We start from the raw sequence: 15632 nt of genomic DNA on the forward strand, positions 1-15632 counted from the left end.
TCAGGCTTTTAATCAAATTGGGTAATATAAACAAGTAAATGTGATAAATTATCTCTAGAAAATTTAATCTTTCTCTACCTCCATTAATATGTCCTTCAAGGAAGCTCCATGTTGATCTAAATCTGAGATTTTGGCAGCAAATGATGGATGATCCAATTTTCCAGGAAATCTGAGGACACATGATTGAATATTGTATGTGTTACATAAATGTGCACATTTATGAACATAGACAATCTGCTTGTAGAAAGCTATGCCAGCCATTCCATTTTCCAAAAAACTGAAAACAGAGCCAATGGGAGAGGTAAAGATAAAGGTACTCTTTGGAGCAAAGCCTCATTCATTCTCCACACTGGGGTCCATATTGGAGACAAAGTCCACGAGGCTGGGGCGCCTAGAGGTTCTAATGAGGATGAAGCACTGTAACATTCGGGTGCTTAGCAAATTCATATTCCCCTTACCTTTAAAAATTGTGAATCACTATATTGTACACCTGCAACTTATATAATATTGTACAGCAATTATACATCAATTAAAACAGTTAATGTCTCCCTTACATGGCATGTCGTCCTCCTGTCGACTAGCTAAACCGTCCTTGTTCTTCAGGGCACATTCTGGTGTAATCTGCCCCAAAGGGCCTTCCTTGCCCTGAGCTGCAGAGCACTGTTGCTCCTCTGAACCTCTAGACTCTTTACTTTTCATGCTCTACTTCTTAGGTGGTGAAATAGTAATTACAAAATTATATCTGATCATACTTTATTACAGTCAGAGTCAAAACTCCACAGGGCAGGGACTCTGCCTGCTTTATTCACCTTGGCACACCATTGAGCACAGAACAGGTACTCAACAAATTTTTTGTAAAAATAAAAGATTGTACATATATGTGTTCTTCAATTTCTTTTCCCATTATTATTTGAAGTTAAAACATTTGTCCTGGACAACAACATTCCTTCTTTGATGCCTGGATATGACCCACAGACCACCAGTTGCAGCCTCTGATCTACAAGTAACTATTGAGCCCAAGGCAATCATCTCTCTGTACCCCAGCAATTCTTGTCATGAGAATGGTAGGAATCACATGGTGGCAAATAAATGCACAAAGAAGTCCAAGTCATGTTTGAACTACTGAGGTTTTTTTTTTTTTTTTTATTGCAAAACATTTGTTACAGAAATTTCAGAAAGTTTTTCCCGTGGTATCTGCCAACTTCTGCTTCGAATTATATATCTAAACAAACAAGCTCAAAGTGCATTGTGAATCCAATAATAGACCTTTAAAAAAGAAAACTTCCTCTAAGGATTTATATATATTTATAATGTTGATAGATATGCAAACCACTGTCTATCTATACACAAAGAAGGAAAAGATGTATATATATTTAAGAAACCCAATTGCAAAATTATTTTATTTATAGGAATTCATTTAAAAATGATACTTGAATAACTTTCCCCATTATAAACTATGGTTAGAACGTTTACAAATGAGAGTCTAAGTTCTCTGTTATGGAACAGCAATGAGTACACTATACTGCATGGACTGTTCTGAACAGCAGGAGAAGCAATATAAACTCAGGTCAGACACTGTAGTGGCAGGAAGCAGATAAGCCTTGATACAATGCTATGGTACTCTTCTTCTGAATCTTCCTCACAAAGATCCCACATTTAGGTCCAGAATGATGCAGCTAGCAAATAAACATGCACATATCATTTGAGAGAACAGAAAGAACCCTGAATAGGGTGAGTTCCTTTCTCTCCCACCTCCATTTTCAGTGTATTTTGTTTATGTATTCACTAATTTGGAATCAGGAATATGGTCCTGGTTGGCTCTGACTCAGAGGTCCCAAACTATTGCCTCCAGGTTTGAAAGCTGCTGGCAGACACGTTTGGCTAGCACAATGTTTGCAAATCTGAATGTGAATGTCTTTGTAGCAGACACGTGCTCTCTCAAGCCCTGTAAACCCTACTTCTTCCTGTTGTTTTTCCCAGCCCAACTGCCGCATTTGTGTTCTGGATCCAGCCGCTTCACGTATTTGTGTTTGCAACCCCACAATCTAGAGGCAGATGGCTGCTGCTGCTGATACGTGATAAGCTGGGGTAAAGATGTGACTGATTCTTTTGGGATTCAGACAGGCAAAGTATTGATGAGGTTGATGCAAACACCAGTGAAGTTAGGAGCATGGGGTGAAGTTGCGGGGAGGAAGCTAAGTCAGTGGGAAGATGAGGGCTGGACAAAGTCTGAAGGCTTGCAGCCGCTGGTTCAGTTTCCTCTGCCAGGGTCCAGAGGGTATGGAGGTGATAGGAGATAAAGTCAACTGGTCTGGCAGAAAAAAAAATAAAACCTTGTGCTGGGCCAAGAGCAAGGAAGAAAGTTAAGGGGGTGAAGAAGGCTGTGTATCCAGGCCCAAGGCTGAACCTCTCTCTGCATCCCCCAGCCCTCAGCAGCCCCCCAGCTCCAGAGGAAGGCCTAGGTCAAGGTTGGCACTGACGCTCTTCAGAAAACTATGGCCTTCTAGCCATACATATTCTTTTCACTTCCCAGCACACAAACTTTGTGTAAACGGGCAATGGCTTGAAGGTTTAATGGGGCTGGGAGAGCAGGTCAGTTAGGGAAGGGAAAATTTACCTCACTCTTACTGCCACCTGGATTACTTGGCCACTGAATTCCTCTTAGACACATGTAGAAATGGTCATGTCTTGATTTCATTAACAGTGATCAGTGCAAGGAATTCATCAGAGAAAAGGTAACGCAACCAACTTCTCAAATGAAGTACAAAAAAAAAAAAAAAAAAAAAATCCTGTTTTCCTTAAAATCAGAACCAACTGCTCCTTTGATTGACTCCAATCTGAGAAAGAGACTGTTTGACAGGTAAAAAGAAAGCCTAGGCCAGTGCAGGCTGACAGAAAAGTTCTCTTTACTCTTTGAGGAGCCATCATTTATAAGACTATGCAAGTTTCATCCTCCCTTGTTCAGATGTTGAATGGCTCTTCACAATGAAATGGTGACTTCCTTGAAGGGCAGACTCTTCAGAGTCACCCTGTGCTCAATGAGACACGCAGTCACCCATCTCTCACCCTCCCCCAGGCCAGGCTCACACACAATGTGAGAAAAGCCCCAAGGTAGGAGCTTTTCCTACCTATTGTCCACTGGATTCATCCATACTGATATGTGGATTTCTACACTGTCTTGAATGGACTCCTCACTCTCATCTCTGGTTTAGCAACTTGCACCCAATGGCCCTAAAGACTCAGAAATATGTCCTTCATATATCACAGATGCACCAACACTAGAGCTTGGTAAACCCAAGTGGTGTTGGCTAGCTATCTCCAGGTTACATAGCTATAAGGCCCTGCAGTTAATACTTTATTCCATATTATTTGTTCAGAGCTTAAAAAAATAGTAAAAAATCCTTGGTTACTTTTTTGTTTTTAATTTTTTTAAATTGGACATAATCCCCAAACAGTGTAAGAAGCCCAACAATTTGAGTGAGTTCCCAACTGGTTTAAGTATCACAGCAGGCAACAGTAAAACATTAAGTGCCTTTAAAAAGTTAAAATAAATGCATAAAGCAGTGCATGCATTTTGTCGCCACAAAAATTAAGACTGGATTTGGAGAGGGATTACTTCATTTAAGTCACATTAATATTGTTAAAGAATAGTGAGCTATAATGCAGTATTGCAAGTATATAGCCACCTACACACTAGCATCACTTTATCGAGAAACAAACATATTAGTGTTACCACATGAACATACTTAAAATACTGTACACTGCTTCCACACTGGGTTAGCAGATGTAAACAAACAGCTAATTCAACTGGAGCTTAAGATATTATTTTCAATTTGTCATATAGTTTTTGCATAACATGCCAGTTCATCTTTCACAAAACCGTAACTTGCCTACCACAGCTTGCAGGGCTGGTCAGAGGATGCACATCAGCTCATACAAATATTTTACAATGGTCTATGGGAATGTGGAAAACATGAAGCAGATCAGGAACAAAAGTACCCATTTCATGAGGATGCTAAATAACATGGAGTTGGGAACATCATTAATCCTTGCAACATGTGCTTCTTTATTGAATGTTACAGATTTGTAAAGGATTATAAAGTTCTCCTGTAACGTTCATTAATACAACCACATGCTACAACTATGCTGAGTTAAATACGGGTTACATATATGTTTACATGTGTTTTATAATACAGCATTGCCCCACACACATTGAACAGTATAGCTTATAGATATAGCATGATTGATGACTGGATAATATATAATTACAGAAGTTAAACAGCCCAAACGTTCAGAAAGATTAGACTGTATAGCCTTAGAAAGTGGAAAAAATGTACTATCCAGTTATCTACCATAATATTATCTATAGAAACCATCTTTTAGAATACATTTGAAACATTCAGAAGAAACACATTTTGTGTTTCTTACAAGTACATTTTTATTTGATAATTCTGATATCTATATATATATATATATTTTTTTTTTTTTTAAGGGGGAACTTTCAAGTGCTACATAATATCCTAGACCTGGAAGCTTAGACTTAAAAAAAAAATCCAGTTCTGTAAAGTGCTGCATTCTGACCCCTAATATACCTTCTGGCTGGAGAAACAAACTAGCCCCGCCAATTATAGCCAAGCTTTCCAGCTTCATTCAAATCCACCCAGGAGAGAGTTTCTAAGTATAAATATAAAGTTTGTTGATTAATCAGGAATTCCCAAGGTAATTTTCATTAAACATCCTTACATTTTTTTTCAAAAGGACTGAGCAATTTAGAACAAATCATTACATATAGTAGTATATAAAAATTGGCACCTTAGAAGCATATGATTAAACCAAAGCTATTACTTCCTTGAGCGCTCTATGACTTTATTTATATTCCTCAATAACTTGCTGCTCATGGGCTGCTTAATTCACAGAGAAGGTAATTAATACCCCCTCGATCAGGGACATGGCGAAATAAATGGTCTGGACACAAGCTGACCGTACAAGGCCACAGAATCAATGCCACACTGGTGTGCAGAACACCCAGAAATGGAAAGAAATGGATGGAAACATAACACACATGTAAATGCACAGGAAAGAAATGGCTCATGAAAGTTATACAGGTTGTGTTTAAAGTCACTTAAATTTGGCTTATATATTTCATACACTTCACAAAAGATTTAAGAACTTCATTTCATGCACAACAAAAGGACCAGGTAGTCACAAGGCCAAGGCTGTTAAATACTTTGTTTCCTAGGTTTGGTTCTCTCCAGAAATCACAATGAATGGAAACACTCATGCTCATAATTTCTTTCCCCTATTTTCAATCTGGTCCAGAATGAGGCCCTAGAGGTGCTGTGATATCCTGCTCTGTGACCAAAGAATAATAATTTCACCTCCTTCCTAGATTCCTCCACAGATTTAGAGAAGCCTCTGGCTTTGTAAGTATGCTCCATATTTAAAATCATCAAAGTGTTTAGGATGTAAATATATCAAACTAGCAAGAGCTAATCCAAGGAACAAAAGTAACAAAATCTGGGTTTAAACTCTGGTGCTGAGACTTGGCCTTCCTGAGAATCACAGAGAAATGGTCTTGAAATGTAAAGTGCCTATTACAGCTGCATTGATTATGAATAAACATGGTTCCTCTTCCTCATTATCAATCAATATGGAACCAGGGGTACATGAACCCTTTAAGGTTATATTGCAACTCTACATGTACATACATTTTTTTTTTTTTTTCTGGGAGGTGAGCCCCGAGCTTTCATTAGATCCTCAAGGAGATTCATGACTCAAGGAAGTTTTAGGGCAACTAAATCTATCTTAGATTTAGATATTCTTAGACCTATTCTTAGACCAATAGACCAATCTATTCTTAGACCAAATACATGTTTATTGAGGGGAAATGGCCAGTAAAAATATAATTGTTTCTAGAGCAATTATATATGAGGGACTCTGGTGACTTGTTTCTTACTCACTTAAATCCAAGGAGTGAAGATGGAATTGTTTAATTCTTTATATGCAGCAACATCATTGTCTCTACACCTGAAAAGCTTGTTCAGAAGATTTTGGTTTTTGTTATTTAAAGGCTAGAGATTTTGTCCATGTATTCACTTGATTTCACATAATGAGAAATCTGGAATTCAAAACTACAGAAAAACAAAATAACCAGGAAGTATTAAGTCTTTTTCCTTAAAGATTTTTATTCTCCTTTAAATCAGTGATCCAAATAGGAATCCAAAGATTTGATAAAAATTTCTTTATCCCACTTTAAGTCCAGATTCTGATCTAGAAACATATGCCTATATTTGAGAGTCCATAAAACTATCTGGTTTAGAACCGTACATCTATTCTGATGGTACTTGAAATAATCTCTTTGTGCAGGAGAAACCAGACTAAACGAGATGCCATGATAGCAAGTGCTTCCGCAGAAAAAAGAGGCAAAGGGAAGGTAGTGAGTCATGTTGGCAACTCTAGTTTTGTACAAGGAAAAGCTAAGGTCATAGGGATTTTAAAAATTTATAATTTCAACATGTCAAAATTTAATATAATTAACTCTTTCAATGGAACTCCTTGGATATTAAAAAATCCTGGTTATATCTCAAGATGATAGAAAAGTCCAAGCCTTTTAAGAAAGCTCTATATGTCTGTTTATAAACTATATATTAACATGTCTCTCTGTGTAAATGCATATAAGCAGCATATACTACAGAACTCTTTATATGTTTATTTGCTTTCTATTTTAGTCTACCGCATCTTTTTTATAGCTCTGTGTATAAGAAAAATATTCATGGTATGCCTGCTACTGATGGCTTGGGTTGATACCAAACTCCCAGTCAATTCTAAGGTTATTTATGGTTTTGAAACTTCCCTAAAAAGTGCTTTGGAACATTTCCATAAAAAAGATACCAGCCCTTGAAAAATTCCAATTAAATTTATGCTGAGCTCAGATTAAATGGCAAAACTCTAGGTATGAAAATATCCACATGTAACCAGATATTCATATACAAAATGGTCATGTGATAGGTGGTGTGGAAAATTGGCAGTTACATCCTGGAGATGTTCAGAAGACATGGTGGATTCATACACATAATGAGGGTCACACAAGCAGCATCACACATAACATAGATGGTGGGAATATAGCAGTATCTCATATGGCAGTTTTAGGTGAGTTCTGCCTACTATTTTTTTTTAAGTTCACTATTATATTCAGTGAGTGGCTTCATTGATGATAGGTGAGATACAAAATAAATTAAAAAATATAAAATTATTTAATTACATTCATCCTGAGCTTACTTGACTATACTTGAATGCCCACTGTATATAATAAACCACTTGACAATTGTTTTTAACATCAACTCTTCTTTCATTTTGATTGCAATACAAAAAGGCATTTCTTTTCCCTTTATTTTCTTCAAAAGAGATAAAAGTTGTGGCACCAGAAATGAATATATAAGAGACAGGTGAACTATGACTGTTACCTTGTTTTTTCTTTATAATGATCAATTACAGAAGTGTTGGCATGAGAAGGATGTGGGACGTTAGGTAGAACTGCTTGCTGCCGGCTTATACTGAATAAAAAGGATGCTCTTCATCAGTCACCAGTGATGGAGCCAATGTGAAAAGAAAACAGAATTGAAGTTTAGAATATCTCATTTATATGCTGGCTACTTTATTTTATTTTGCAATTTAGCCCTGCATCCTAAAACTCTTGATAATGGTCAGAAATGGAAAGATGCCTCCTGGCATGGAGCATGCTTGATGCCCCAATCATTCCCAGAGCTCATGGCTTTCTGAAATGACTAGTTATACACGTTCATCTCAACCCTTCTTCTCCCTCTTTCCCCTCCCTACCCATCAAGTGTGAACATGACTTAAATCCCCTGCGTTTTGCACTGGGCCAGATCAAATGTTTTCTTGATCTGTGACCCAGAAGTCACCTTTTAGTTAACAACTCCCAAGGAATGACTTGTTTTGCTCAGCTAAGAATAAAGCAGGTGAGTTTCAAGAAACAGGAATAGGTGAATTTCAGGGAGAATTTGAGGGCTGGATTCTTGAGCCTCCTGCAAAGCTTATTAGAAGGTTTAGTTGTGCTTGCTTTCAAAGCTGTGAAAAGCAGACATTCTGGAGAGTCTCCTCATGGACAGACTGTCCCCTCGGCCCTCTGGCTTAGAGGACTTACTCCTCTGGAAGGGATTTCTCAGGCTTGCTGTGTTCCGCTGCCTGTCGAGTTTGTCACTGATGGAGAAGCTCTTCCTGGTGTGGGCATATGGTGTGCTTGGCTCCTCTGCTGAGTAGCTGTTGGCGCGCTCTATCTTGGGAACTGTGATGTTGTTCGACAGGGTTCTGTCTGAATTATCACCCTCCTGGGGGGGCATTGTGATGGTGGCTCTCCGGCCCTTGGCCTCATTCTCCTCACCATCAGAGCTGGGGTGACTCAGTTCTGCCTCTCGCTCGGGATGGCAGCACAACGATTCCTCCACTTTCCCTCCAAGACCTCCCAGGAATGTGGTTCTGTCAGCAATCACTTGAGGAGCATTGACACATCTCGTGTCAATACAGTCTGTAATACTTGTATATTCTGCTGTTTTCACGGGCACCCCAAAGTTGGCATAACAGCTCCTCGAAGGAGAAAACATAAAGCTATGTGATTTCACGATGGAGGCTTCTTCTAGAAGAAAGGGGGTGGTGGCTAGGTAGCGGCTACTTTTGGAACGCTCAATGGTGTGGTACATTGGAGGGTCAGTGTCCCATGGATTTTGGCATTCTGGGATGTGGGTATAGTCTGAAGAAAAAGATCTAGTGTCCATGGAAGTGATGTCCTCAAAATCAGTGCTCCGGCTTGGCAGTCTGTCTGTGGGTGCAAGAGTTGCATAGGCACTACTTGAAGGAGCTGCGGAAGGTACTGGAGCCGAAAAGCTTGGTTCTCCCAGCCCAAGGATGTTCATGGAATTGTCCAGTGGGTCTATATCACAGTGGAGCTCATCCATGGCAGAGACATAGATGTCTATACATGAGGATGGTCTTCTGGAGTCGGGAACAATGGCCAAGGTGTTTGCAGGGGCTGCAGGAGCTTTGGATTCTTTTGCTACAGAGTGGGAACTAGTAGCTCGGTGTAGGCTCAGGGACCTTTCTTTAAAAAGACTCTCCAACTTTTCTATCCCACCTTTGTCTTTCATATTGACTGAATAGAAAGAATGGCTTCGTATACGGGGCATTAAGGTTGGAGAAGTTGGGGACAAGGTCTCCTCACCTGCAGGGTCTATACTCTCTTGGAGCTTGAAGGTGTTCCCCTCCTGGCTGTTGAAGCTGCTCTGGCGGACAATGTAGGCTGCATCTGTGCAGTCCGAGGAGGTCCGCGAGCGGATTTTGTTGGACTCAGCCCGCTCTAGACCTGTCAGGCGCTCCAGGGCTGTGGCCATGCGCCCGATGAGGTCTTCGAGCTGCGCCAGCCGGATGTCCACGGTCTGGAGCGAGGCCTTCATGCAGTGCTCCCTCTCGTTGACTTCCTCCAGCCGCATGGACATATTCTCCACCCTGGGCAGGAAGAGAGAACCAGAGTCACTCTGGGTAGTTTCTCTGCAGGAGGCTGTGGAGCAGGGACAGAGGGGCTTAGAATTGTGCCCCAACTTAGTGCCATCACTGTCCTACTGGGGGGAACTGAGGGGGTGTGGGTAGTGAGAAGGGGTGGAGAGGAGAGGATGGCTGTGACCCTGTCACTGGGAATCATAGAACTCCAATCTTTCTAAGCTAGAAAAGGCTTGAGAGTTGATTGAATCCAGCAGTTTCTAGCTACTAATTCCCTTTCCCTCGGGGAAACTTCATGCTCAGTCCCAACAACTAAACACCTAGGCAAGGAGGTCTTGAAGAGGAGTGAGGCCAAAGTCCCACTCTTTGCCGCCCTCCTGGCTTCACTGTGGCTTGGGGCAGGGTTCAATGACCTAAATAAGGACTAGGATGTTGGCTTAACAGTTACCAGCAAAATGAGAATGTTTCATTTGGATGACTTTACCCAGTTTTGCAGTAGAATTGTAGAATGTAGCTATTCTTACTGTAGTGTGCATGTAAAATTTGTATTTTATGGACTGGGATTATGTTTATTTTGCATATACATAATAATCTTTTGTTGTTGTTCTTATTCACAACAATCTTTTTAGAAAGTAGTACCTCCAAAGGAACTGATATGGTCCTGTTACTGAGTCACCTGGGGTTGACCTTATTTAACCCGATCCTTTCATTAATAAAGGATAAACAAATATCAAGAAATTTAGCCAAGATTACATAATTTTTGGTAAACTCTAGAGTGGCTATCAATAAATCATCCTATGCCTCTCTCTGTCTTTCCAGGTAGCTGATCCAGGTGCTTTCTATCCCAGTTATTTCTATAGTCCCTATTCTTAAGGGTGTGATCTGTCTCATATTCCTCTTTGCATTTCCATGTTGACAGCCCAATACCTGCCAGATGTCAAGAAAGGCTCACTGAACAAATCACTGTGACAAACTTGATTTCAATTGTTTAATGGGTTGCTAGGCCATTTACTTATAAAGACAGAGACCACATATTTAAAATAAAATTGTGCCATATTTTTCACTTGTTCAAATTAACTTGGAAAGGACAAACCAAAGGCAAGTTTTGGTTTGAGCTTAAACTTTCACTTTTAAATGTCAAAAGGCAAATCTTGGAGAATCTAAAAAAGATCTATTCACAACTTTTTTTGAGAGGATAAAGATACTTTCCTAATTCTTCCAATATGCACAGAAAATTACTTGACCATTGACCCTTAAAAGGAACATGGTTGCATGCTTTACAAAAGATGATAGGAATTAGAGCTAGGTCCCTCCAATTGTTGTGATGGTGGTGGTGGTGTGTTAACAATAGCAACACCTCTATCTGCGAAGAATATATATTTCAATGCCAGAAGGAGATATAAGAGGCATGTGGTTTCTCTCTCTGAGGGACCTATAGGTTTAGAAAAAAAACACAAACATGTATAAAAGCCTACTTCTGCTGGCCAGAGTGGGAATATGTGATTCTCTTACCTTTGCAACACCCTCCCCTGCCCCCCCACAACTCACTCTGCTCTTTTATCTCTCAGTTTCCCTTCATCAGTCTAAGTTTCTGGACTGCTCTCAAGAGCCCTGCTTCAGAAACTTTTTTTTTTTTTTGCTCCTTTCTGCTGCTCCATAGCCAGTTTAGCACCTCTAGGGTCTAGGCACACTCTGCCATGATGCTCAGGTATATTTCCAAAAGACTTGTACACTGAGCAATTCTGTATCTGGCAAACCCAATGCTACTCATCCAGCTAGCACAGATGGTTCAGAAAGAAAATTCAACTTTTTCCTATTTCACTTGTTTTGTGGTATACACGTAGCCCAAGAAACAAATTACTTACAATAATAATTTTGTGAGTCTTAGAGACTTACAATTGACTTTTTCATCATCTATCCTATGGAGTTTGCAAGTATTACAGTTCGTTTTTGCAATGCAATATGCTTTCGGTAAGTAGATAAAAATACTATTTCATTAAATGCAGGAGTGGGACAGATGGTACATTTTTGAAGAATGAGGATTTTTGTTTGGGATACTTAGGTACTGGGTCCACCTAGTTTTTCAGTGTTGGCAGAGTTACAAAATGCAGGATAATTTTCTTCCTCCCTCTCCTGTCCTTTCCTGGAGTCTGGTATATACAAGGTTGGTATGGAAAGAGATAAAGATGTTCTCTGAGTATAACTGCATGTGGCTATTGTTTTGGGCATGGGAAGATATCTCCCTGCACTGTGGGGACCCCCCTGCGCACCCTACCTCACTTTAGTTCCAGAATCCAACACTGCAGAGAAAACTAGCAAGTGAAAGGCTGAGCTAAGGCACCAAGAGGCAATGAAAGAGTAAGGACTTGGTTGTGGGGAATAAACAGAACCCAGACACTAAGGACCCTAAGGAATGGGAGGGAGAGAAGAGGTACGAGGAGGAAGGGGGTCCTCTGGGAAAGCAAGGAGGTGCCCAGTGGGAGCCTCAAGAGCAAAGATAAAGAAGTATGGCTCCAGGGGGTAGAACTAGGGGAGGGAAACATTCTAGAACAAGATCAAGGAGCTCTTCTTCACCAAATCTTAACTTTCCTGTGGGCTCTGAGGTGCTTTGGAATGTAAGACTTGAATTAAAAAAAAAACAAAAAACAAAAAAACAGAACTGTTTGATCTGTTTTCTTTCAGAATCCTGGATGTGTTTAATCACTTGACTGTATGTCAGTTAGGTCATTGATATAAGTGATAGGGGTTTAATATAGGAGTTATAAAAAAGAGGAAAGTTCCTAGAGTCAAACTTACATACACTTATTCCATACATAGAGTTCTTCCCTTAATCTTTAAAAAGAATTCTTGAAAAGTTAATTTGTCAATGGGCATGCATTACAGATATAAATAGGTATGAGAAACAAATCAAGAGTTTTGGCTCATAGGGGTAGTTTCCAGGAGCTGACTCTGGTCAAATAACTCAGGAAATCATATGGAGGTAAGAATGGTAAGATTTTATGGATCAAAAGGAATCCTCAAGGAGATACATATGGCAGTGACTAAGTAAGAAAATAAAAAGGGATTTGGAAAGAAAGATGTTGTATGGGAGGGACACTTTATTTTTCTTTCCTTCTTTTAAATTTCCAGATCTTGTGTGACTTATTTCAGAATAACTCAAGACACAATCACAATAGGCACCCAACAGAAACCTGGAAAGGTATGAGGTGGTTCTTCCCAGGAGGCCAAGAAAGCAACAGCCAGAAGTCCATCAAAGGGCACTCTATTATAGACTGGTTAAAAAAAGAAATCCAGGTCCTAAGACAACCAGCCTCTAACGGCCAAAGTGATAAGGAAAAGGGCATTCAAAAGAAGATTCTGGCAGCACAGAAAATTTCAACTTCAATATGCAATATGTTAAGGATTATTGTATTCTTGCCACCTCTTAATATCTTCTGCTTCTCTTAGGTCCATAGCATTTCTGTCCTTTATCAAGCCCATCTTTGCATGAAATTTTCCCTTGGTATCTCTAATTTTCTTGAAGAGATCTCTAGTCTTCCCCATTCCGTTGTTTTCCTCTATTTCTTTGCATTGATCGCTGAGGAAGGCTTTCTTATCTCTTCTTGCTATTCTTTGGAACTCTGCATTCAGATGCTTATATCTTTCCCTTTCTCCTTTGCTTTTTGTTTCTCTTCTTTTCACAGCTATTTGTAAGGCCTCCCCAGACAGCCATTTTGCTTTTTTGCATTTCTTTTCCATGGGGATGGTCTTGATCCCTGTCTCCTGTACAATGTCATGAACCTCCATCCATAGTTCATCAGGCACTCTATCAGATCTAGTCCCTTAAATCTATTTCTCACTTTCACTGTATAGTCATAAGGGATTTGATTTAGGTCATACCTGAATGGTCTAGTGGTTTTCCCTACTTTCTTCAATTTAAGTCTGAATTTGAGTCCAAATAGAAAAAGGAGTACATCAAGGCTGTATATTGTCACCCTGATTATTTAACTTCTATGCAGAGTACATCATGAGAAACGTTGGGCTGGAAGAAGCACAAGCTGGAATCAAGATTGCCTGGAGAAATATCAATAACCTCAGATATGCAGATGACACCACCCTTATGGCAGAAAGTGAAGAGGAACCAAAAAGCTTCTTGATGAAAGTGAAAGAGGAGAGTGAAAAAGTTGGCTTAAAGCTCAACATTCAGAAAACGAAGATCATGGCATCTGGTCCCATCACTTCATGGAAAATAAAGGGGGAAACAGTGGAAACAGTGTCAGACTTTATTTTTGGGGGCTCCAAAATCACTGCAGATGGTGACTGCAGCCATGAAATTAAAAGACGCTTACTCCTCAGAAGGAAAGTTATGACCAACTTAGATAGCATATTCAAAAGCAGAGACATTACTTTGCCAACAAAGGTCTGTCTAGTTAAGGCTATGGTTTTTCCAATAGTCATGTATGGATATGAGAGTTGGACTGTGAAGAAAGCTGAGTGCCGAAGAATTGATGCTTTTGAACTGTGATGTTGGAGAAGACTCTTGAGAATCCCTTGGACTTCAAGGAGATCCAACTAGTCCATCCTAAAGGAGATCAGTCCTGGGTGTTCTTTGGAAGGAATGATGCTAAAGCTGAAACTCCAATACTTTGGCCACCTCATGTGAAGAGTTGACTTACTGGAAAAGACTCTGATGCTGGGAGGGATTGGGGGCAGGAGGAAAAGGGGACAACAGAGGATGAGATGGCTGGATGGCATCACCAACTCGATGGACGTGAGTCTGAATGAACTCCGGGAGTTGGTGATGGACAGGGAGGCCTGGCATGCTGTAATTCATGGGGTCGCAAAGAGTCGGACACAACTGAGTGACTGAACTGAACTGAAGGATTATTGTATTGTGTGTGCCTACCTTCTAGAAAATTCTTTTTTTTTTTTCCTGATAACCCCAAAATGTGATTAAAGGAACTATGGTAAAAGGAAAAAGACAACTGGCTGGTCATGCCTGTTCTAAATTTCAAATATTCCCTGGAGTGCTAGCAGTTGGATGGGTGTAGGATGAAGAGCAGAAACAACTTCAGATCACATGAGCCCAGTTGTGGGGGCTCTTATAGGGGCAAGGGGTATACTGATACAGGTTTTTTGATCAAAGACAATGATGCAGAGCAGCTAAAGTGAACTCTTGCTTATCCATAGACTGATAATATAATTTGTGAATTTTAGGGTTACCTACCCCTTTCCTATGGGCTTCCCTCATAGCTCATTAGGTAAAGAATCTGCCTGCAATGCAGGAGACCTGGGTTTGATTCCTGGGTCTGGAAGATCCCCTGGAGAAGGAAATGGCAACCTACTCCAGTATTCCTGCCTGGAGAATCCCATGGACAGAGGAGCCTGGCAGGCCACAGTCCATGGGGTTGCCAAGAGTCAGACACGACTTAGTGAATAAAAGATGACAACGACCCTTCCCTTTGGGCCAGTTATCCTTCTAATTAACTCTGGGACCAAAAGAGGGGAGAAAAGTTAAACTTGGATCTATCAATGGAGATAGCAAAGATCAGCTTTAGAAAAAGATACAGTGGCAAGTGACTGAAGCTCCTCTTTTATGACTTACACTATTTGGGGATTATTTATAAATTTCATATATTCTAAATTATTCTCTCTTTGTTATGAAACATTGTAACTGTAAAATACTATTAATAGTCATTGTCTAATACTTTTCGGATCTAGGTAAAGTGGAAAAAGGGGGCTACAGAGCCTATTGGTTTGGGAAAGATAATGTTAGATTAAAAGATGATAAGGAATGATGTATATTACAGTTTGCCTAAATTGTTATTGTCAAGGAGAAAATTCAAATGGAAACTTCTGTAAAGTGGAGCCCAACAGGTAGGGTGATGGTGAGGATAAACTGGAAGCTGTAAGTTAGGGGTCTGAGGACCAAATCCCTATGGGAGGGCAGATCAAGGAAGTACGTGAAGCAGGCAAAGCATAAGAGACCAGTGGAAGGTTCTGTGGCAGAAGAGAGCATGTCCAGGCCAAAGGCATTCAGAGTGAATTTTAACAATCACTGTCAGCTCAACACAACAGCCCTCTGTGGGCAGGTGCTGCCCACGAGCGACCAGTTTGCAAAACCTGCTTTAAATGAGTTAAAG

The 15632-nt window shown here is 40.1% G+C and overlaps 1 protein-coding gene across 13 annotated transcripts in view; it reads right to left on the minus strand.

The window, feature by feature from the left end:
• Positions 1-3402: 3402 nt before the first annotated feature.
• The window catches only part of TRPM3 (transient receptor potential cation channel subfamily M member 3), a 1070052-nt gene continuing 1057822 nt past the window's right edge, over positions 3403-15632 (minus strand). For 11 of the 13 annotated variants that reach the window (XM_027549453.1, XM_027549451.1, XM_027549449.1 and 8 more), the window contains one exon: positions 3407-9519. In XM_027549453.1, coding sequence (XP_027405254.1) covers positions 8067-9519 — 1453 coding nt within the window. In that variant the 3' untranslated portion in view covers positions 3407-8066. Of the gene's footprint in view, positions 9520-15632 lie in introns of all 13 variants that reach the window. The other 2 variants (XM_027549457.1, XM_027549458.1) reach the window with 1 other exon arrangement.

The sequence above is a fragment of the Bos indicus x Bos taurus genome, chromosome 8 (genome assembly GCF_003369695.1).
Source record: "Bos indicus x Bos taurus breed Angus x Brahman F1 hybrid chromosome 8, Bos_hybrid_MaternalHap_v2.0, whole genome shotgun sequence".
NCBI lineage: Eukaryota > Metazoa > Chordata > Mammalia > Artiodactyla > Bovidae > Bos > Bos indicus x Bos taurus.